Here is a 23,421-nt window from a genome sequence, read left to right on the forward strand (position 1 = left end):
ACCTCTAGATGGACCCTGGATTTGGTTCTTCACTCACCATGTCTGGAACCACCAATGGACTCTGTTACCAGCACCCAGCTCTGCCTGCCCTGGTCAGCCCCATGGGACTGCACCCATCGGTGAGGGCATGGCCTGTGCTGGGTCACCTCCAGCTCCCGCTGGCCTGCTTTGGGAGCAGCCGGCCCTCGCTGCTGCTGACCTAGCTTTTGACTGCATGTGTGCATTTCCCTTATTTCCCAGCTTTTTCTAACCTTGCTGTAGCCACGTTCCAAAATTCTTTTCTGAGCCTAACCCAAATTTTAAGTAAATAATGGTACTTATCTTTGCTTACTATAATTTCACCCAAAGTTCAGCCATCATTCATATCATATTCTCTGATGTAACAGAAGATTAATATTAGGTAACAGGGGAATTTTGCAGATGAACTTGAACAAAGATGTTTAAAATACTTAAAATAACCAATAACCTTAAAGAACTGAAGTAAGCCAGTATCACCACCTTGATACTTCATTTACTCTCTACCATTTTATTTTACTTACAAAACTGACAATGTTATTTTGTAAACTCAGATCACCCAGTTAAATCCATGGCAGCTTTAACCTGACTCCAGCTGCATCCCCTTGATGAAGAACAGAAGCTGTAGGTTGTTTGTTTGCTTGTTTGTTTGTCCCATTTTGTACTTTTTTTTTTTAATTGGAAAGAGGCTTTGGAGTATCTGTGCCAGCATTTTTCCCCAGACTGATTTCCATACTTATAAAAGAAAGGCCACACACATTGTCTGTTTCCACTCACCACTGGATAAGCAACTTTAAAAATTGAGTTGTAATAATATCAGATATTATTTCTCATTTACTTAAATGTAGTCATTTCTACCAAAAATGCCCCCATACCCTCAGAGCCAGACTAAGCACAGGCAAAGCTGCCAGCTCTACAGTGCATTAGATTGCAAGGGCAGTAAAGTATAGCCAAAGCCTGCTTTGACGATACCAAAACCTTGGAAAGCCAGACTGGTGGCTGCTGGCTGTCAGTAGGATGGAGAGAACAGCAATCTCTCCTTGGAAGAACACTCTCTTCCTTAAAACCAGTTTCAGCCCAAGCCTGCACACATGCTCCCAGCAGCATGAGCAGCAAGCCCAGATCCCTGGTGACCACTTCTGATGTAATGTTACAGTTTTGCCAGTTTCTTCTGACTTTCCCTAATCCTGCCCAGGGGCAGAAGTCAGAGCAGTCCTGGGTTTTAACAACTCAGAGAAGGAATCAGCTAGTTCTGAATTTGCACACCTTCCTGGTTCAGAAATTACACAATTTCAGAAATATTTTAAATATAATACATATAACTCTTATTCTAGGCAGAGAAATATTGACGCTCACAGCATTTTAGCACTCCCATCAGAATCTATGGTGGTAACACATGTAGGCTTGGGCCCTTACACTTTGTATAAGTCACTTTAAAATTCTTGTACTGTTCAGCACTTCTTTGAAATTCATCTCTTTTCTAAAATTCAGGGTGGACAGATAGACAAATAACAGAAGATGTGAGGAAAGAACCAATGTGAGAAATTTTAAACAAGAAATATCTATCTATTGTGAAAAGTGAAATTGAGACAGGTATTTGATGAAAAAGACAGGCAGTCAGAAAGGCTCCTGCATACCTAACCAAAAAGGTTACTGAAAAAAGAGCTGAACACTGGAAGAACATAATGAAGAAGAGAGTATAAAGTAAATTGGAAAGAATATATTCAATTGATTTGAGTTTGAAGAAATGCATCATTTTGTCTCAAAATTTATCCTGTGATGCTTGAGAACCGTTTCAGCTCAGCTCTCAATAGCACCATTACACAGTATTACAGAAGCGTGAACTGAGATTTCAGAAAGCCAAAGAGGAAGGAACTACGAGTGTTTAAGAAGGGATAATGAAAGATGGGAAACTTAGGCTGAAGAGGAAAGAAGAAGGAATGCTGCAAAAAAGGGTGAAGTGTCTTGTCAAGGATGATGACATGTTCACATCCAGAAAAGACACAGAGGTGAAAACTGGGGAGAAAGGCAGGAGACAATTGCAGCAAAGCAGTCATTCCCAAACCTTTCCCATCAATGACCTCTTTGGCAACAGCCAAAACTTCCTGGGCCTCCTTCCCCTCCCTTCCCTGCCCCCTTCCCCTTTTCACACAGTTCAGGGTACAAACTTTGCTATCCACCTTGCCAAAGATTGTTTTGTTTTGTTTTTACTTTAGGAATTTTACTGAATGTGATGGGCTGGTAACTCTCACAGCTCCAGAAAATGGTATGAGCAGAAACCATCCTAACTTAGCTACTCTTTGCCTGGGAAAGTCCTCCAAAACTATTTCAGCAGGTCTTGTACTGCAAATACCTCTAAACACTTATGCCGTGATCTAAGACACTTTATCAGCAAAAACCACTATTCTGATGAGACCAGCGCAGTCTGTATGCTATTTGGACACAATGATTTGAAAATAATAGATGTATGCAAACCATGGATACTGGCGCAGAGTAAGCATCAGCCAATTGTGCAAACTGAGCCCAAGGGCCAGGACTCCTTTCCTGCTGTGCTCCACAAAGATGATGTTCATACTGAACTTGCTGAAACTACATATTATGTTTTCTCTGCTTGTATGTTCATTTCTGCTCAAATATTCCTGGTCTTTAAAACATGACAGAGGTAAAATTTCAAAAGCACGGGCACATACTAGTTTAACTGCTTGTGTTCTCAAAATATCTGAATCCACTAGCTTTAGTCCCTTGCAGACCTGCAAAACAGAAACTCACCTAACAGTGTACAGCTGTTTATAGACATAAATACACACACATGTCCATATATACATGTAGATACATATATAAATACATGTACAAGTACACACACGGAGGAAAATTTATACAATTGATATATGCATATACATACCTCCCACCGATTTAAGTAGGACTAATTTAAGCTTATACCTCATCTGATTCTTAAAATATCACCTCAACCTTGTTTATGAACACTGAGAAATAGGAAAAAGCATATCTAATATCTCAGAAATGTGTAAACTTTAACTCTTGTTATCTTGAAGCAATAAACAATTTGACCTGTTTCATATTAAAGCATTTGAAACCCTTGCAAATATAGTACTGCAGAGCTCTCATGCACTGATAAAAGGTTTTTACATATTCCGTTGTCTGTCATTCTTTTAATATTTCCTTATCAATATATAGATGACATGAGCAGATGAATGAATTGATTTCAGTGCATCCTATTCTTGACAAACATACCCCAAGTTCAACTAGATGTATGGATTTGTACTGCTCTACTCTTACCAGTACATGTAACCACTTCAGTGAACTATTTTTGTGTCAGCAAAACCTACTGATATGAATCTGCAAAGGAAATCCAGTCTTGCTGTCCATGTCATAGTTATTTTTCATAAAAGTAGTATTCATAATTCATAATCATAGCATAATTCATAATATTGTAATTTTTTCATAAAAATAGTGGGATATTTGCCCTACTGCTATCAGTAGAATATCCGAGAAACTCATTAAACTGATGGATTTTTCCTTCGACGTTCCTTCCTCCAATTTTCAAGCTAAATTTATCCATAATTGCTATATATCTATTGCTCTAAATAAAATTTGTTTTCTCTTGAACAGCATTTCCTCTTGGTGTTTATTCTTGACACAGGCTGTTTACTGATCTGTAACCATGGTACTTTTTAGGATAGAGCATGCTTTATTCTCCACTGAGAGTATGGTGTCTGTGTTTCAAAGTAAAACACAGATCCTGAACACGGACTGCTGCTCATCCATATTGTGCTTGTTGCAGCTGCCCCCAAGACACCTAAGCAACCTAAATCAAGCCTACAGGAGGTTATACCCTGTCTCACTTTCTACATGCCTCCAATGTTATCTCAACAAGTTTTATACCCACAAATACTCTTACATGCCCTGCTGTAACTGATGTAGCACCTGAAGCATACGAACTCCCTAGTTTCATGCCTTGAAAATACTGTTTTCTAAGCTGCACCACTTTCTTCACATTTCAGAAACTTTGAGCAGAAAAGTACACAAACGCACACAAATATTACGACTTAGAGCCTCCTAGATATCACCAAGAGAAGTCACAAGACCAAATCTAGTCTGAACACTGACAATCTATGCCACTTTGTCCAACAGTCAGGTCCATAGATTTGTTGTATTCAACAGCATAGATTTATAGATGTAAGCTTTAGAAATGTAGTCCCGTTCCAATCTTGAACTTATTTCTTAGAGAAATGCCTCAGGGAGCCAGAATTAAGACTCCATCCCCTTCTGCACATGAAATATGCACTAACAAGAATGGGTTAAGCACAGGAAAACATACAGATTCGAGATTGCTTCTGCTACCATAGGGTCATTTCACCTACAGAAGCCTTTCACAGTAGTCAGGCTGGCATTGCTGACCCTCTGCCTTTTGCTCCCTACCCTACACTTTGCAGGAGTTAGAAAGTGCTGAATGAGCTATGGCTTCAGGCGAGTCCCAGGCTCTCTCGAAACTATCTGTGATCCTCATCTCCTGCATTATCCACCAGTTTTCCTTTTTACCATTCATACATTTAAACAGCAACTCTCCACCTTGGATGCAGAATCTCAAAACATAACTTAAATTAGCTGAAAGCCTTATGCAGCAATGTTAATATTGGCAAATCTTTACAGATATGTTTCATAAATGTCTTACCCAAAGAAGACTGTACTTAGGAATGTTGCTTTGTAGTGTCATGCATGTGCTCTGCCAGGGCTTACTATGTTTTCCCCAATACCAAACTTTATGAATGGTATCCAGCTGAAGTGAAGCTTTGAGGCAGAATTGCACTGGGGGCGGGGGGGGGGAAGAGAGAGACCAAGAGAGACTGGAAGTGTTTGGAATTAAATCTCCTGTGCCCTGTGCTCCCCTATAATAAGGAAAAGAATCTCTTTCCAAGTCAGCTGTCAGCAGAAGAAATGGCAACAACCATCACTTAGGATTAACAAATGTACTGATAAGACTTTTGAAAGGACTTCAGAATTAATCCAGCCTGTGTTTTTTTTCTGCTGGTATCCCTCACCAAAAGAAAAAAAAACACCTTTTGCCACAGTAACACAACCCTAGCACAAAATACCTGCATATACTAGTAAAATAAAACTAAAATGTTCTGTCTGAAAGGTGGGAAATGCTATGGCAAGACTACATACTTCCTCAATAAGTATTTTAAAATACTTCAAGTCTAGAAGTAATTTAAACTACTATATGTCCTATATGGACATTGTTCAGTCTGCTAGAAAACTTTTGCTGGAAGTCTTCTTTCCCTTTTTAGGTGGAAAAAAAATCACACACAAGGTATAAAAAGTTTTATCAGGAGAAAACACCAGAATTTTGTGCAAGCACAGAAAAATATCAGTAGAGCCAAGCTCCTTAGTTTTACTGTTCCCATGTGTAACTCTTAAGAAATGCAAAACTGAAGTTCCTCTCTTGAGAAGCCATAATGCCCAAAGGACGAAAAAGAGAATCCTACCTGAATGAATTATTCATCAGGGATTATTCATCCATTTTTAAAAGCAAAGATCTGTTCTGGATTAGCATAGTCATATTTATATTTATTCTTCAAATTTTCAAGACAGTTACAATACACAGTGCTTCAGTGCAGTATAATTTGGGACTACCAAATGGGAAAATGAAAATAGGATGATAGTGTTTTCCATAAACACATAAATTACAGGCAGTCATAGAGTTGGTCTAGAGCTCTCAAGACACGCTAAATCCTAATATACCTCCAGTGAGACCTAGAGTTGTTTGTGTATTTATTTATACAGTTCTGATTTGCTCATAGCTGATAGCAAAAATGAACTGGAGAAAAGTAAACAAATGCTTAACAGCCCACATTTCTGGTCAAATCAGGTAGAATTTTTTAATGTTTCTTTGCATGATGTAGAAGACTGGTAGCACACTGCTAATTTTGAAGAGTCTGTCTGCTCTATGTTATGCACATCTCTTGTTTTGTGGCAAGCCTACAGAAATATTTGCCACTACTTGAATCACACATCATCATTTTCAGGACATAAAAGAGCCACAATTTCACCTTTGGTTTAAATTCTATTAAGAATTACACTATGCTCAGGGGATGGAAGGATAAGAATTCCCAAATCCCTTGAGCAAAATGCAGCTCTTAATAATAGGATTGTCTAGTACTCCCAGAGCATTTTAAAGTCTATGCAGAATGAAACTCCTATTAAAATTTCTGCTGTATTTCAACTGCAAAATAATACAGATATAAAACATTTTCTGTTTTCAGCTACTGCACAAGCCAATGTTCTTGGAACATCACTTCTTGGTAGTATACTTTAAGTATATAATGTTTGGAAAATGTCTTTTTTATTATTTTCTTAAGCCATTAGGATTTGTCTCTTTTTTTTTTTCTCCCCATGGTATTTCATGACATCTCTGAGGCCTACAAACTTTTAAACACGTAAACCTTCCGACTTCATGTTATCTCTTTTTTCTCTTTCTAAAGATGATAAGTTGTGGCAAAGACAAACTGAATTCTCATCTAGTATCTTACAGGAATCCTGTGGCAAAAAAACAAGGTAAGCTATCAAGGCCTGCATGACTCCTGTGTTTTTGTCATTTGAAAAAATAGAAGGAAATGGAGTGAAGAAAAACACAAATATCTCTACCTCCAAAAATCCAACCCACTTATCTCAGAACTTCAGAAAGGCTCTATTTTTAATATGAAATAATATGTGTAGTCCCAAACCCATATCTGTCTATTCCCAGTAATTGCCCCTTTTCACAGGAAACATTTTAAAAATATTTTGGGTCTAATTTGCTTTTAAAAAAAGATCTCTAAGGTTTTCTATTATGAATGGTATTCCTTCTCTGAAGTAAGAATCAAAACTTTGTAATATTTTCTGAATTTCTCAATCTTTTAGAAGTCTGCCTCCATTATGAAAAGCTATATTTGAATGTTACTTACTCCATTGATTAACTTTTTGTGCATATTGTTACATCAGGTTTTTTTTCTTTTAATTAAAAAAAAAGACCTTCTCTCCTCCTATTAGTAATTTAAAACCAGCAGAGTTAAGTAGGTTAATACTCCTTTTTCTAAAACATTGGTGCATTTCCTAAATTCAATGTAAAAAAGGGTCAGGATAACATATATGTGATGGGCAATGGGGGAAATGGGTTTGCCTAGGAGATGATGGAAACAGAGGAAACTAGTTACATCCTAGTCACACTGGCAAGAATGAATCAAGGAGAAAGATACTATTAGTTTTGAACTAAAAATATTTGGTAAAGAAGCCCACAGACAAACAGCATCCTTGAAGTCCATTTCTAATTGATTTTATGGATTCACTAAAGGTAGTAAAGCAATGCTAAGAATTACTTATCACAGATTTTCATTAGCAACTGAACTTGAAGGTGAAAGGTAAAATCAAAAAACTAGTTAGCTTCATCTGTGTTACAAATTCAATGAACTCTTAGAAAATATGCACAACAGCAGCCTGCAGAAAGCTTTTCTTAACATATCATACTTCTCTTGTAAACTAAAGAACCTACAGGGTGTTAATAAATTGAGTACGATAGTACATCTTGCTTTTAGTAAGATGTTTGTTCAGAAAGCACATTAAAGGCTCATTCAAAACGAAAGCGATAATGCATATGTATGGTGTCTTAATAAAGAGAAATCACACCTTTCTTTCTGTTTTTCTTTCCCAGTTCCTTCCCTCCACCCCTTTTTCAGAAGCTGCACATTTTTTAAATTAGTTTCCTGGTCAATAAGTAAAAAGAGTATTAGATGTCTTTTAATACATTTGATTTTTCAGATAAAATTGAATGCTTGAAAGATTCAACAATGATTGAAGGTGTTTCTTTGTTTTACTCTAAAAGCTTTTTTGGCAAGTTCCCTACCAGGGAAGCACTTTACTGCCCAGATGAGATCCTTGCAATGATTTATATTATAAAGTGACACTCCTGTACTCAATGTAAGCATATTAAGAGACGATAAATAACCAAAATCTAAAGACCAAAAGATATAGCAGAAAAGCTACCTCCTCTATAGTTACACATTTAAAATCCCTGCTTATATATAATCTTGATTCTCATTGTAAAACTACTGTTTGCCATCTTCTTTATCAACTTCCTAATTGGTTTAAAATTCCTAAAGTGTGAAAAAATAAATAAATCAAGCATTACAAATGTGATTACAAATGTATTCAAATGATTAATCACACTAACACTTATATTGGCGTTATCCTTATAAAGGATCACATTAGAACTTATGTAACAGAACAAAAGCATGGAAGAGCTCTCCTGTGGCAACCCAGAATTTAGAGGAAGTCAATGATTTCTAGACTCAAAGACTCACCTGAGTGAGTCTAGGAAATTATAAAACTCCAGGCAAGCTAGCAAGAGGCATTACCCTTAAAAAGCTTTCTAATGACCTGGATGGTTTTTTTGCCCTTAAGACATATTCCTTATATCTAACTAGTGCCTCCTAGAAATTTGTAAACCAGAAGGCACCACTGAAACTTTGTGAAAATAAGAATCAGAACATTAGGGGCAGGATGCTGGGGACAGACAAGTGGACAGTGGGATCCTGTTCCCGGTAGGGAACGCCAGGCAAATTCTGCACTCATCTGGTGAAGCCTATGTCACAAGTCTCCAAACAGGCTTCAGCATGGACATGTTCACAGTGAATTGCTACATTAGGATGAATCTCTTCTTACTAATTACGGACATCCTAGGAAAGTAAGGGGAGAGTGCTTCAAAGGCTGTAACTGCTGTATCTCCTGTCTCGTTTTGAGAAAGCACTATTGAAAAACTTGCAGAAATGCCTGTTCCTGCAATACTCACAGTGCATTTTTATGAATCAAAAAGGTATGTGATTTGATAAGCATCAAATAAACATCAGAACAACCCCTAAAACAACCCAATTTCAGTAAATATCATTCATTCTTATTTCCTTTGCACCTCACCTTCCTACCACACCCAGTGCCCACACAGAGGTGTCCCCTGAGTAGAAAGATGTCAAAGTGCAAACAATCACTGAGAGAAAAAAGGTAATTTCATTGCTTTCGGTGAGATATGGCACATTTAACTTAAATTATACACAAATGAAAGCTATATGTCACAGAAAAAAAGGTGGCGCACAGCCGTTCAGAGAAGAATATTATCCTTCCTAAAACCTTGACCATCTGCCTGTCAATTTAAATCAATTATTCAGCATATTTTTTTCCAAATCACATAGGCTTTAGAAGTGTGAGGCCTTATCTAAACTGAATCAAAATCAATGGAAGATTTATTTCACTGGGTTTTGGATCAGAGCACTGTGTGAAGATACAGACAGCTTTGACACTTTGCCCATGTTAGTGTTGTTAAAACGTCCACAAAATTATAAAGTATATATGACTTTATTGGGAAAGGATCCCACACCTACTTTGTGCCTGTGGGGACCGGTTCCCTGTACCCCAGGTCTGAAGCAAAATCTAAACCGTATCATTTCCCACAGACGCTCTTTGCACCCAAGAGGACTATCAGAGGTACAAGCCGTAGGACAGCTGTACCCTATCTTTGACGACCTGAGAGAAAAAGTGTTCTAGTTTGTTTTCTTCACAGAGCTTTTCCCTCTTTCAAAAGTCAAAGTGTGTTTACTGAACTGCCTCTTTAGAATGAAGCAGTATTAAAGCTGAAAGTTTGGTGTTTTGTTTGTTTGTTTTCCAGTTGAGGCTTTTAAGTTGCAACGTTTTAGTATTGTAACATCCACAATAAATTACAGACAGTCCTGAAAAATCTTCAATCTGCAAGACACGTCAAGCACAGAGAGATGCCTACTACTGCTCTGCTCTTGCAGGTCACCTCTTGCATCAACTCTTGTGATGCGAGACTTGTTTTATCTCAGTTATCCTTTTTATCTTCCATTTCTTTGCTGAGCTACTTTTATGCAGCCAATATTTGTACTAGAAAAAAAAATCATAATTCCAAAGTAATATTTCCATGACCTTTTGTCTTTACTTTTAAGGCCAGTTGGTACATAAACACCAGCCTACACATTATCATCACAGGAAATGCTGTCTCAGAAATAACAGGACTCAGAAAATCATCTTTTACACAGAAGAATATAAAATGACACTATTGGTTAAAAGATAAGGCATATTGAAAGGATTTTTTATGTGGCATTTTAATGTGATAATTATTTCCTAAAAGTCTGAGTTTCAGTATTCATACAAATAAGTGGATGCTAATAGGCCATCCATAAAGACTCCCCTTGTTAAAATACAAATGAGATATCCCTTATGGTTATACATGTGTAAGTACAATTAATATTGCAACTCAACTGGAAACAAAATTGCTTTAGTTAACCAACCATTGCAAGGCAATCAAATGTGGTATCAAATGTAATTGTAGAAGATCCATTTGGGGAATAACAGCAATTATTTCGTACAGAATTCTCCCTTCCTTCTTCCAATTCACGTACAATTTGTTTCATGCATCTCTATGCCAGAAAAATAATTGGACCATCACAAGTGTCAAAACCACCCCCCTTCCACTCTGCAGCATACACGAAAATTCAAACTGACAAGGCTGTTTCATTTAGAAATATTGGTTTGTACCTCTGATTTGTAACTGCATTAATCTAAAAACATTTAAGCGGGTTTTATTTCTCCAGCTGTACATGCAGCCAGGGAATTGGGCAGTACCAATTGAGTAAGCAGAGAATGGCATTTATTTGCCTGAAGCTAAGCGCTTTGGATTTGCCTTCATAAACTTCACAAACACACGCTAAAGACTTAATGGTTTTCTAACAGGTAAGTATTATTTTAGGGCTGTAGATGTAAACTGCAGTTCAGCTATTTTAATTGACTCTGTGCTTAATCAGGTAACAACACGTTACAATCCAATATTAATGATTTTTTTTCCCTTTTTACTCAGAAGACATTCAGTATTCTTAATTATTATTCTTAGTTAATAATCCTTTGAATGATTTTGCACTTTTTAGTAAATTAATTAGCAATTGCCAAAATTATTTTAATATTTAATTATGAATGCAAAATACCAAAATCCGTTATGATCTTTATTTCTGTCACTTAGCTAAAAACTAATGGTAAATATGTAAGATACATGCTCTTAAATAATTTTAGATTTTTATTTTTGCTCTTGAGACATTCCATATACACCTGACAAACATTCATTTATTAATAAAAAGAGTATATATAGCCCCCAGTGTCAATCTGTGTATTTAGAAAGCTAATTCTCTCCTTTAGACAACTCTGACAGTCTTTACATGAAATTATTAGCTGAAATAACAAAAATGAAGCTGTGGGACCAAATCTGGATCTTCAAAGATTTTTCCCTGTACTACCTAATTTCAAAAGACCATATCTGAGGATGTTGAATTTTTATTATATTGATATTAACCTACAAATAAAATCTTTTAAAATCTTTAATGCTTACACCCTTCTTTTGCTGCAAAATGTGCAATAAACATTCATATTTTGAATAAGGTGTTAGAACAGGCACTCTGGCAGTCTTTTGATTGACACATCCCTTGTATCTCTGTATAGACCTTGGTATTATGGCCAGCCCTCTTTGCCCTTCCTCTTTTGGATTTGTTCCACTGAAGTCAGCCCTTATATACTTCCCCAGAAGGAATGTTTGTGATATTTTCTCCTTAAAACTTCACAGGCTATTATTCAGCTGCAATCTGACCATCAAGGACATTGCTGATCCTGAGCTCATTAGAAGCAGAAATAGATTGTCCCAAAGAGTTTCTTTCTACAGTGACTCGTGCAATGCTGCTGGAAGGGCTTTCATCACCCCAAACCAAATCCTGGACGAGAAATAAACCTCGTACAGCATGATGTAGACCATTCATAATGCTATCAGAAGTACTTTAAGAACCCTCATCCGCAGAAAGTTTTACAGTATATCTTCTATTTTCCATCACAGCCATTAGGAGAATGAATCTTCCAGTGAAAATTAAGTTTATCAGAAAGATCTGTGTGCAAACTAATTTGAGCAGGCATTTTCTAAAAAGTAGGCCAGAAGAGAAGAAAGATTACTTCTGGCCAAAATGGAACAAATTAAATTATAAGAGGCTTAATACATTTATTTGAAATTTAATTGCATAACCTAATGTCAAGGTTATTATATGGTGCACACTGTTCTCATCCAAATTCAAAACAGTAAAGCACAATCTCGGTTTGCAGTTACTTTAATATAAATCCAACTGCATTTTTGTTTAATTTTATTCTGACCATAGTCTTTGCCTGAGCCACAACATTAATATAAAATCACATTTCAAAATCACTTTGAGATCTCTCCTTGCAATGAATTCTGATAAGACCAGACGCCTCTCTGGTATGACTGACTTCTACTGCAAGTAAAGGGCAAAAAGAAAACCAAAAGCTGAGACGGTGTTGTTGATGTGATGCCAGTGTGTACAGTAAGAACCGAAATGATTAGAAAGAGCATCTGACTATATTCACACTGTTCTGCACTGAGTCCATCAAACCTGCAGGATTTTTTTTCTATTCAAAACAGAGACAGATTAGCAAAAAGGTTGCTGTAGAATTCTCATTATTGCATCCCTATGGAATATGCATTCTGTGTTTTACCGTGTATTAGAAGCTGCGCCTGTGCAGAAAGCACACTTAAAAGCATTCAGGCTGTGTCCAGACCTCTTTGCACTCCTCAAAGCTAGTCACTCTTATCTATCGGAATTATTTGGCCTGACCTTAGAGGGTTTTTTTGTCTGTTTGTTTTCAGATCTCCAAATGTCTGAGGAACACTGGATCAGAAAGTACATTATAGAAAACCATTGTGCATTTAACTATGTGCCACTATGATTCTAGTGGATGTACAAACACAGTCTAGGTCTGTAGCAGCATCACGTAAAAGCACCATCTGCTTTTATTTCTGAAGGAACAGGTAATGAAGGCATAATAAATGACTTTGACACTGAGCAGGGAACTGTAGCCTAAAATTAACAGGCTTATAATCATGCAGCACAATATTAATTTGGCTTGTTCGGTAATAAAGAATTAATGTTGTACATTTTACAATCATCTCACTTGTTTTTCAGTGAAGTCTGAAATGATTGAAGAAGATAGTTTAGTGTTTGACCGGGTTAAGGCCTCTTTCAGCTAGAATACTGAAGAGAAGAGACACAGTTATTAAAGTATGGAAAAGGATTCTAAAATAATAGTCTATGACTCCCAATATAGACAGTCATGTAGATAACCAAATCCTTCTGTATTAAGCTTTTTCCTGCTTTTTTCTACCACATAAGCAAAAGACAAGTTCTAAAAATCTTTTCTATGATTCTGTGTTTCAGTGCTTGGAGTAGCACACTTTCAATTGGTAGTAACCATCACTTAGATACCTTCTCTGTAATCATTCCTTGCAGGTCAAAACAAACAGATGTGTTGTGTACACCTCAGAACTACATCCCTAGGTCTGCAAAGCTCCCTAGGAGCTTCTGAAGTGAAAAGTCCACTTTATTCTCTAGACACCCAGACTGAGACTCTGTTTACTGAATAAAATAAAATGCTCATTCATAGTCAATGACTCCTTCTGTGGTGGATATATAAACAACATGTTTGTAAGAATATAGTTAACATTTCAAAGAGGAAAAATCCGAGAGGTTAAAAGGAGAAAAATTGAAACTTACCCCAAATTCATCCCTCCACTGATGTGATGCTTGGTACTTCTCTGCTTCTTTAGCAAGGCGCTGAAGACCAAAGAGAGAGAGGACATACATTTTAGTCTTTACTGATTCTTCACATAGCAAAGTCTTTTTTATTTTCTTCATATACATGTTTTCTCTATATAATTTTCTATATATCTATGCATTTTTGCACTTACTGGAAAATTATGCATATTTAAGTAAAGATGCACCATCTCATTTCAGAAATGCTATTTTCTGTATTATTTGCTTACTTAAGTACTGTAATCATGCATTAGAAAACTTAACCCTCATTCCAATGTCATTTAAGAAGTTCTAATTAAGTTCAAAATCCATCAACATCCTTCTGAAAATACTTTCTCCTTACACACACCACCTTGCCTTATATGTATTAATTTAATCTACCATCCAATGACAAGTATTTATTAGAATGTTAAAACACTGTATTATGGACATTTATTTCTCCATTAAATTATTTAGCTTCAATTATAAGAAGTACTGACATCTCCCGCGATTACTAGGGACCCATAAAAACTCAGTAATTTGGACTAGCTGTAGGCTGGTCCCATGGACTGAATACACATTAGCAGTTGGAGAGTAACAGGCATGCTCCTAGAGGGCATTTTTCCCATTTAAATTAATTTGAAAGAAATCCAGTTTGTCCACTTAGCCCCACAGGAAGCAAAGCGCAGCCCTCAGGAATGATCAGATCATCCTCTTGCACATCAGTCTCTTGTACAGGCACATCCATTGGGTTGGTGATATGTCCCTCCGCATACAAAATTATAAGTCCTTAAAATAAAGCTGTTTGTACATGCTTATGAGGAGTTTACTACAATGAAAGTTGCCGAGCATAATGCGTGTTCTCCAGCTGAGCTGCACACAGCATCCCCAGTGCCGGCAGCCCTGGAGGCAAGCACCCATCCTGAAAGCAAGCAAGCGCGCTCTGAAGAAGCAGCTACCTGATGTGAACGTAGTTCATGTGGACTCAGCCATGTCCTAATTGTTGAGTGACTTACTTTGAGAACTAAATTATTGTATAACCCAATAAAAATTTTAGCAACTGTTTCTGGGGAGTCATGGTCCCTTTCTAACAGAAACAGCCTGGCTATAGCCACCAGATAACTAGGGATGAAAATGCTTTACAGTGTAACAATATGTGCACAGTAAGCCTGATGATCGTTTTAATATTCAGACCAATTCTTACACAAAATGAACTGGTGGTCTAAGTCACATTTTCAGTTGCGTCAACTGTCAGTTCTTGCTAACAACCAAAAGGAATATGACCAGAAAGTTCACGTAAGCTGGAATCGCAGAGATGGTGCTGTCAGGATCTCACCTCAGCCACAGTCCGGGATAGCAACCGCTATGTTATCTGATCCCATGCGGGCAGGCCCTCTCACCCCTCTAACAACTATCAGGATGATAAATTTCACAAAGCAAAACTTAGGATCCTTTCCTTTCTTTTACATTTGCAATCATCCTATATAAACAAAAAAACCCAACAAACCTGTGTGCTCTGCTGCCAGAAAATGTGTCCACACTCATTCGTTTTATTGTCAATTCAAACGATTCTTAGCTAAAAGAAAGCTACTAGCATCTTACAGGCACTGCCAACTGGAGGTGCCCTCTAGAGTAGCCAAGTACCACATTTACAAAGGAAAACCTATGATATAATTTGATGCATTACACTGGGAAAAAACACAGTACAACTCTCCCTTGACCTCACTGGACAAACACCTCAGATACCTGCAGTATTTTCAGTTTTCTGGTAATATACTAGAACAATTTTGTCCATCTAATTTCTTCGCTCACTATTGCTAGTTCTGCATCTAAATTTGGCCTATCCTCTGATGAGTTCACGCTGATTAAGTCATGTTTCACCAGATTGTAGCAAAGCAAGATATGACACTTACTGCACATGTAAATAGCTGCAGTTAACACTGCCCTCGGATTTCCCTCACAGTCTGCTTCGTTACCTTAAGGTACCCAGTGAACTGCACTTGTTTCCTACAATAGACAGTAGAATCCAAATGCACAAACTGATAAATGGATTATGAAGAGAAATATATAATGACCATTAACATTACTACGAATTTTGCATCGAAAGAACTGCAGCCACACTTGAAATTCCTCAGCTTCATGAAAAGTTGGTAGATTCTTCAGCCAATCTGTACTATAAAGCAAAAATGCTAAAAGCAAATTAAAAAAATAAAAGGTTTTGTTTGTTTTGTTTGTTGGGTGTTGGTTTTTTTTTTTTTGGGAGGGGGGTTGGTCTCAAATGGAGGAAAAAAGAATATTCCCCATCAAATTCTTCTCCTTGAAGAATTTTTCAATCAGGTTTAAGTTAGAACCCATCCTAACTGTCTAAATAACCTGCTAAATAACACTACGCACAATTTCAACAGCTCTTTATATCTTAAAATAGTTTCCAAAATGAGAAGTTGTCATTTGAGGTATGTGTACAGAGCGTAAGGTTAAAGTTTGTTAAAGGTAGTCAAGCTCATATGAAGGCACAAGCAACCAGTTACAATGATGAACAATGAGAAAACAGCTGTGTTCCTTGACTCAACCAAACCACGCCCCACATATGACCACGAGCCAGGCCTCTGATTACCCAGCTCGTCTCCAGCAGAAGACTTCATCAATGTTTATGTGCAGGCTATCATAAGGACACAGATCATGCAAGGACTTAATTTTCAAGAAGAAGGTGTTTTTTCAAAAGATAGGGGTTGACTGATAGGACGTCTGTGCAGGCGAAAACCAGAATCATTCTCTCCTGTGTAATACCTTTGATATTTTTAGAAAAGATAAGGTAAGAGTATTCAAAATAAATTAAAAAAAAATTAAAGAGTATTTTATGCAGCTAAAGTGTTCTGAGAAGTTCCTCATTTCTATGCAAGGAGAAATGCTACTGCTACAGCAACATGGACTCTAATGACTGAGACATTCACCCTTCTACCGAGAGTGCTTTGTTAAGAGCAAGAGTAAGAAGTCAAGACTCTTGGGTCAAAAATAAGCTAGACTGTGAAGCAAACTCAAGTTACCTATGCCCTTTATTGTGACACAAGGAGAGACTAATTTTTCATCTCTCTCAAAGAAATCGTGCCTGCTTCCTTTTGAGGTATGCAAATGTCAGGTCTTGCCTTCCCTGTTTTGATGGAGGAGTCTCTGGAGAATGCCAACAGAGGAGTAACACAACAGCACGCTGACACCTGACACTTCCCATTTTCCCTCTCATTACAACGAGAGTTTAATAAGGTAACACCTTCTTTAACACCATGACCCACTGCAGTTCCCCACAGGTTTCTCTAGCAAATACTAAAATGTTGAGATTCATACTTTTATATGTAAGAAAATAAGCAGAAATGGTTCTAAAACAAACATGCAAAACAATATTTCTGCATATTAGGTTTTAATAATTTCTTACTCCACGTCTCTGTATGCATGCTGTGAATACAAAAGTTGTGAGATGTTTTCAGGTCTTGAATGAAGCTCTATTTAACATCATCTTTTTAGATAGAGAGGATGAAAAAACCAAACACCGCTAAAAAGGGGAAAAGGAACAAAACTGACATGTAACAGAAACATTCTGGCTTACTTCAAGGTATTTAAAAAAACCCTACTTTGTACAGTCTGCTGGAGTACAAGGATTCTCAGATTATGGAAATGATACTCAGATTACTTGGAAGTAGTACATAAATTGAGAAACCATGATCAGGAAGACAGGGCTGCAAAAGCTAACAAAATGCTGTAGCATCTACTCCTATGTTTTTGGAGAGTGCCCGACAGCTGTGACATGGTGCTTCTAAGTAAGAAAGAGATCAAAAGGGCTGATGCTAGATTTAGCCAGTGTGATTGACACAGTAGCTGATGTCAAATTTAAGGTGCTTGAAAACACTGTGATTAAACAAGCATTTGTTCAATAAATGTTCCTAGATGAAACAATTATTTCTACCTCCTATTTTTTATTATTTTAACTTATTTTAATGAATGAGAACTGCTCTCTCCCTTGCTATTTTCTAAATTGTGCAAGAATTTTCAGAATACTTAGCGCATCAATAAAAGAACAATTATCCCTTGAAAGGCAACCACCGCCCACAAATAAGTATTTTTAATCAAACTTCGAAAGAAGTCAAGAGCTATCTTCCACTAGATTTCCTTAAATCTTTTGAAGAGAATGGTTGCCCTTAAAGCAAAGCAGCTATTGGGAAAGATAGATAAGATGCAAGTGTTATTTACTCCATCAGCTGATGAACTTTTCTTTAACTTTTAAAAGGATTACAAAAGATTACACACGCACACAAAAAAAAAAAGCAAACCAACAACTACAAACCGAAAGCCCAGCTGCCTGTCAATCTCAAAACTGTCTATATTCAAAGGTCTTGTCCCCAGATTCCAAGTGCACATTACTATCTCTGAAAGACAGCCTTTGATGTAGCACAGACTGCAAGAAAGAGACCTGAAGAATCCCTATCTGATCTGTAAAGATCAACTCCCTAGAAGGCCTATTCATCTTCCAGCCTTCATTTTTGTGTGCATATATCATACCTTTATCCTTCTAGCCAGCACAGGATTCTGTCAGCTAATGGCCCAATTACAATTATATTCAGTACAATGAAATCAATCTTTTTTTTGTGCTTCTCACTCTCCTTTAAGTATTTTATCTTGAAAATAATATTTGACTACCCCTTGATATATTAAGCTATTATAAAATGTGTAAGCTTAGAGTTATTAGATATCAATAGCCTCACAAAGCTTTCTAAAATTCCAAACTCATGGAATTTTTAGGTTATTTTAAGAAGGTGAATACCCAAGGAGAATATATCAATATCAAGCTTAAATAGAACAATATAGAAACATACAATGAACTTCAAACCCTGATTTTAAAATATAATCCAAATATTCAATCCTGGTTTTGCATGAACAGTGTAAAAGCCACAAATAGTATGTGGCAGTTTCAAACATGGTTTTCATCTATGTATCTGAAACACAAACAGTGTTCTTCTGTAGATGATTATGAATTGCACATCACTTACAAGAGAGAAGTATGAGGGAAAAATTTTGTAAGACTGGGATAAGGTGTCTGAAGCATCAATGGAAGACTGATACTGTTATTTCACTGTAGCTTTAACACAGACTGACAGAATTTTGAAGAATTGCATTTTCATCTCAGTAAGATGTTACAACCTGTATTAAACCAAATTAGAACTATTTTCTTTTGCCTTGATTCTACTGTCTTTACTTGCATGGACTGGTTCTTCTTGTAGTAACTCTTGGTAATGAACTAGTCAAATACCCATGAATTACCCTATTACCCTATTGTATAAAAAGATCACCCAGTCTGGCCCAAGGGGGTGTGATTTCAACAAGCAACACTTGCAAATTAGAAGGTCAGTAGCCAAAAAGGGAGCTTGGGAGTGCTAATGGTAACAAGGTCATGACCCCCATATAAATACACGTGGATTTACTTTTCCTTATCTTTATTTCCATACTCCCAGTGGGGCAGGATTACCTTTTTACATGTAACTCTTATGAAGATATTTGTTGTATGACCTTTCTCACAAGTGGGCATTCATAATAGTTATCAGCACAAAGGCTGATCTAGATTTGATGAAGCTGTGACACATTAGTTTTGGTAAGATGGTCCCAACCATAAAACAATGTCTTAGATTGAACCAAACATATACCTAATTTTGCTGATTTAAATTGTAACCACAATGTTTAAGTTCTCCTCTTCCAAACATTTTTTTTGCTTTTAAAAATATTTTGATCGCTAACACTGTAGCACATAAGTTTCCCTGATAATTCATATTTCCCTACCTCAAATAAGAACTGTTATCCTGTGCATTGCTGTATTCCATTATGTAAATACCATAATCCTCAGTATAAGTGTAACCAGAATTTCAATACTTACACAGACCTTTTACGATTTTTTTAATGGTGACCAACAGTAGGTTTTTGTTTTGTGCTGACCTGCAGCATCGTTTTATTTCACGTATTTACACTGCAGAATCACAGCCTCTCTCCTACTCTAGCATCTGCTGTGCCACATCTGATGTGTGGTCTGTTAATAAGGATATCTGAAGCATGTAAGGTCACAGACAGTATGTTTATAATTGGTCTCCTATATTCAACATAGACCTCATATGATATATTCCCCAGCTACTGTCTGGAGCCAGTTTCACTTTTGTCATCTGAGGCAGCAGATGAGTCATATTCATAAGGAAAAAGGGTACGTTAGGGGTCTGCTGACATTGTGAGCCTTACCAAAGCACTCTTCATATAAATTACTGGACTGAATTTGTATGTGATCTAATACAATCAGCAATTAGCACAATTTTTTTAAAAGCTGATGTTATTATACTCTGGACCACAATTCAAACTAACGCCTCAAACTTTGTCTTCCACTGTTAACCATTACCAACAACCTAAATTGCTAGATTTTTTTTTTTCTAATCCAGCTGTAGAATACAAAACTCAATTTTAATTAAACAACAAACAGAAAATTATTTTACACGTTTTGTGTGCTTGTCTAATGCATTTCAAGCCATTTCTGTTTTATTCACATGAACAGTAATTCTATCTCAGACCTTCTTAATCAGTTTTTCTGATAAGATGACCTCATATCCAACACAAGGCTGTCATGTTGGCTAAAAAGAAATCTAATGGAAAAATTTTATTATCACCTTCTATATATTTAGAAGACAGGGCTGTAAAGGATTTCTGTATCTGTTACCAACTTTAATGAAAATCATTATGATTCAAGACAACCTTTATTTCTACTGTTTAATTAAATGAGTGAAGGAAGAATCAAGATGATTCTCAGAGAAATTTTACCTTTGTAGTGGATTGCCAATTCCAAACCAGAAAACTTAAAATAAATTAAACCACTGGTCTAAATAAGGTCAGAAATCAATGGGAAGCCAAATCTGACCTAGAGTACTTGAGATTACAATACTGCAGATGAAGTTAATGCTTTTTAACAAGAATAATCGTATTGATTTTAATAGGGAAAACTAAAATAGGGAGACCCTAAATGAATACATCACACGTGGATTTTGACATCTAAAATGTGATGAGGAATCACCTGTCTCTGACAAAACTGACATATAAGAAAAGTCAGAAAGGATAAAACCAAAAGACCATTTGGCACAGTAACACTTCTCCACTACATAAAAGCAGCCCTTCTCTAAAACATGAACCAGACAGAGCTCTTCTCTCCTATTTCCTCTTTTCTCTTATTGTGTGAATTTAAGAACTTAGCTAACAGTAGCAAATTATCAAACAGAGAAGGCAAAAGTGACATAGTGCTAGTACTACTTCTACTCCTAAAAGACTGCTGAAAGTGTTTTTTAAATATATTATACTAAAGTAGGATTCTTAGTTAAGATTTAGTAAGAATCTAAAAGTAGTCAAATGTACAGTTAAGGTAAAACAATCTTTGATTCTGTCCTGGAAAAAAAATCTCAGAACAGTTGGAACTACCCATTACTGAAAATCATCACTGAAGACTAAATAAATAAATAAATAAATAAAATACGCTAACAAACACTCGTTTAAACTTCTGAAAAAGCAGTACAGCTGGGTATGCACCTAGGTGACTGCACAACCTATGGAAGTTGCAAAGAGGGATGCTGTCAAGTACCAGCCGGTAACTGTCTGGAAACGTACTGGTTGCCACCTCAGCTTGGTCTCTAATGTTCATAATCCTAACTAGTAAAACCATTGGTACTAGATGAAAAGAAACCATACATGAGCAGTCAACGGGATAAATGAACCGCAGGTGCAAAAACATTGCTGGAGGGCACCTTTCTGAGTACCAGAGAACAGGACAAACCAAATGCAGCCACAATGAAGAACAGTGGGAGCACAAAATTCTCTTTTATGACTGGAGCATTGAGTCCAGTCCATGAGGTATGAAATATGGTTTGTATGAAATATCCTACAAACTTAATATGCTGCAGAATGAGTACACAAAATAATTCTGTTTATTATTAAACAGCAACAAGGAGTGTAGGAAATCCTCATCAGAAGGTAGAGAAGCAGCACTTTGTTAAATTCTACATTTTCCACATTTATGGGGAGAGGAAGGGAGGAAGGGGTTTCAATTCCCAAGTCTGAGTATATTTCTAGGATGCATGCAATCAGATTTGAGAAGCTGGGCAATATTATGACAGCTTGATACTGCCAAAAATGTTTCAGTAGACAAGAGAGTAAGATAGAGAGAATTGTAGATAAAGGCATGAAGAAAAACAATCAGAAAATAAGAGTAAGAAATAATCTGTCAAATGCATCTTGACATCTAACAGTGAAATTTTGCTAGAGTGGTGTACAGAATCAGCAAAAGACCGCTTCTTTTAACATATAATTTATCCTTCTCATTTGCCGAGATTTCAAACTCTAGAGCTTATTACGTTTTCACTCTAATAATTCATATGCCTTAAATGCAAGTCACATTAGCGTTATATTTTTAAACAAGCTTAAAGTGAAGGACACACGCTGAAAGCATTAGACTGAAATTGCCAACTGCTCTGGCATATCGCAAACTGCATAACACCACCAGATCCTAACTGCCTGCCTTAGGAAACTCTTAAGCTTCACAGCTGAGCTAGTAACTTCACAGGCATGATTAGAATATGACACATATATTGAGTAGGCATGCCTTGTTACCCTGCTTTTTCAACTATAGTGTATGTGTCGTTTTCAGCAGGGAGAAATCAGGACTACATAAATTTATTTTAGAAATATCAAAATTAACCCAGTCCAGAACAAGTGTTCTAAAATGTCAACAAAATAATTTTCCTCTAACTTAAAAAAAAAAATAGCACGGATGCAGTTCAGCTTGCTTCACAACACCTTTAATATCTACTCATATCCCTTAAAAATCAACAAACGAAACACCCTTAGCTGCTCAAAATTTATACATGCTAGCAGTTCCATTAAAATCTGACTAGGATCCAAACTGGAACCGACACAACTGAAATACACATGTAGCTGCCTAATTTCAAAGGAAAAAGTAGGAAAAGGAGCAAAGCAAGTAAACACCTCCTTACTAAGGACAGGGAGAAGAAAACATTGATACAGGCTTACATCACTTATGCAGGAAAAACACTAATGAAGTCAGTTATCTTTAAACAAATAGGGGATCCAACAGCAGTTGCATTTTGCCTCTTCATATAATCAAACTGAGCAAAACATTTAACAGAATATTCTAGTTTTAGAGGAAGCAGTCAACGACCTGCTATGCCACCTGGATGCTCACAAGTCTATGGGGCCGGATGGGATCCACCCGAGGGTGCTGAGAGAGCTGGCAGAGGAGCTCGCCAAGCCGCTCTCCATCATTTATCAGCAATCCTGGTTAACGGAGGAGGTCCTGGACGACTGGAGGCTTGCCAATATGACGCCCGTCTACAAGAGGGGCCGGAAGGAGGATCCAGGGAACTACAGGCCTGTCAGTCTGACCTTGGTGCCGGGGAAGATTATGGAATGGTTCATCTTGAGCACCATCACACGGCACATACAGGACAACCAGGTGATCAGGCCCAGTCAGCATGGGTTTATGAGAGGCAGGTCCTGCTGGACTAACGTGATCTCCTTCTATGACCAGGTGACCTGCTTAGTGGATGAGGGAAAGGCTGTGGATGTGGTCTACCTGGACTTCAGTAAGGCCTTTGACACCGTCTCCCACAGCATTCTCCTGGAGAAGCTGGCGGCTCACAGCTTAGAC

General features: G+C 37.1%; 1 protein-coding gene across 1 annotated transcript in view; it reads right to left on the reverse strand.

The window, feature by feature from the left end:
• Positions 1–23,421, reverse strand: part of CACNA2D1 (calcium channel, voltage-dependent, alpha 2/delta subunit 1) — a 379,635-nt gene that overhangs the window by 221,626 nt on the left and 134,588 nt on the right. Inside the window, exon 3 of the mRNA XM_009328361.1 lies at positions 13,677–13,736. Within this exon, the coding sequence (XP_009326636.1) occupies positions 13,677–13,736 (60 nt within the window). The remainder of the gene's footprint in view (positions 1–13,676; positions 13,737–23,421) is intronic.

This window comes from Pygoscelis adeliae, unplaced genomic scaffold (assembly GCF_000699105.1).
Source record: "Pygoscelis adeliae isolate BGI_AS28 unplaced genomic scaffold, ASM69910v1 Scaffold267, whole genome shotgun sequence".
Taxonomy (NCBI): Eukaryota; Metazoa; Chordata; class Aves; order Sphenisciformes; family Spheniscidae; genus Pygoscelis; species Pygoscelis adeliae.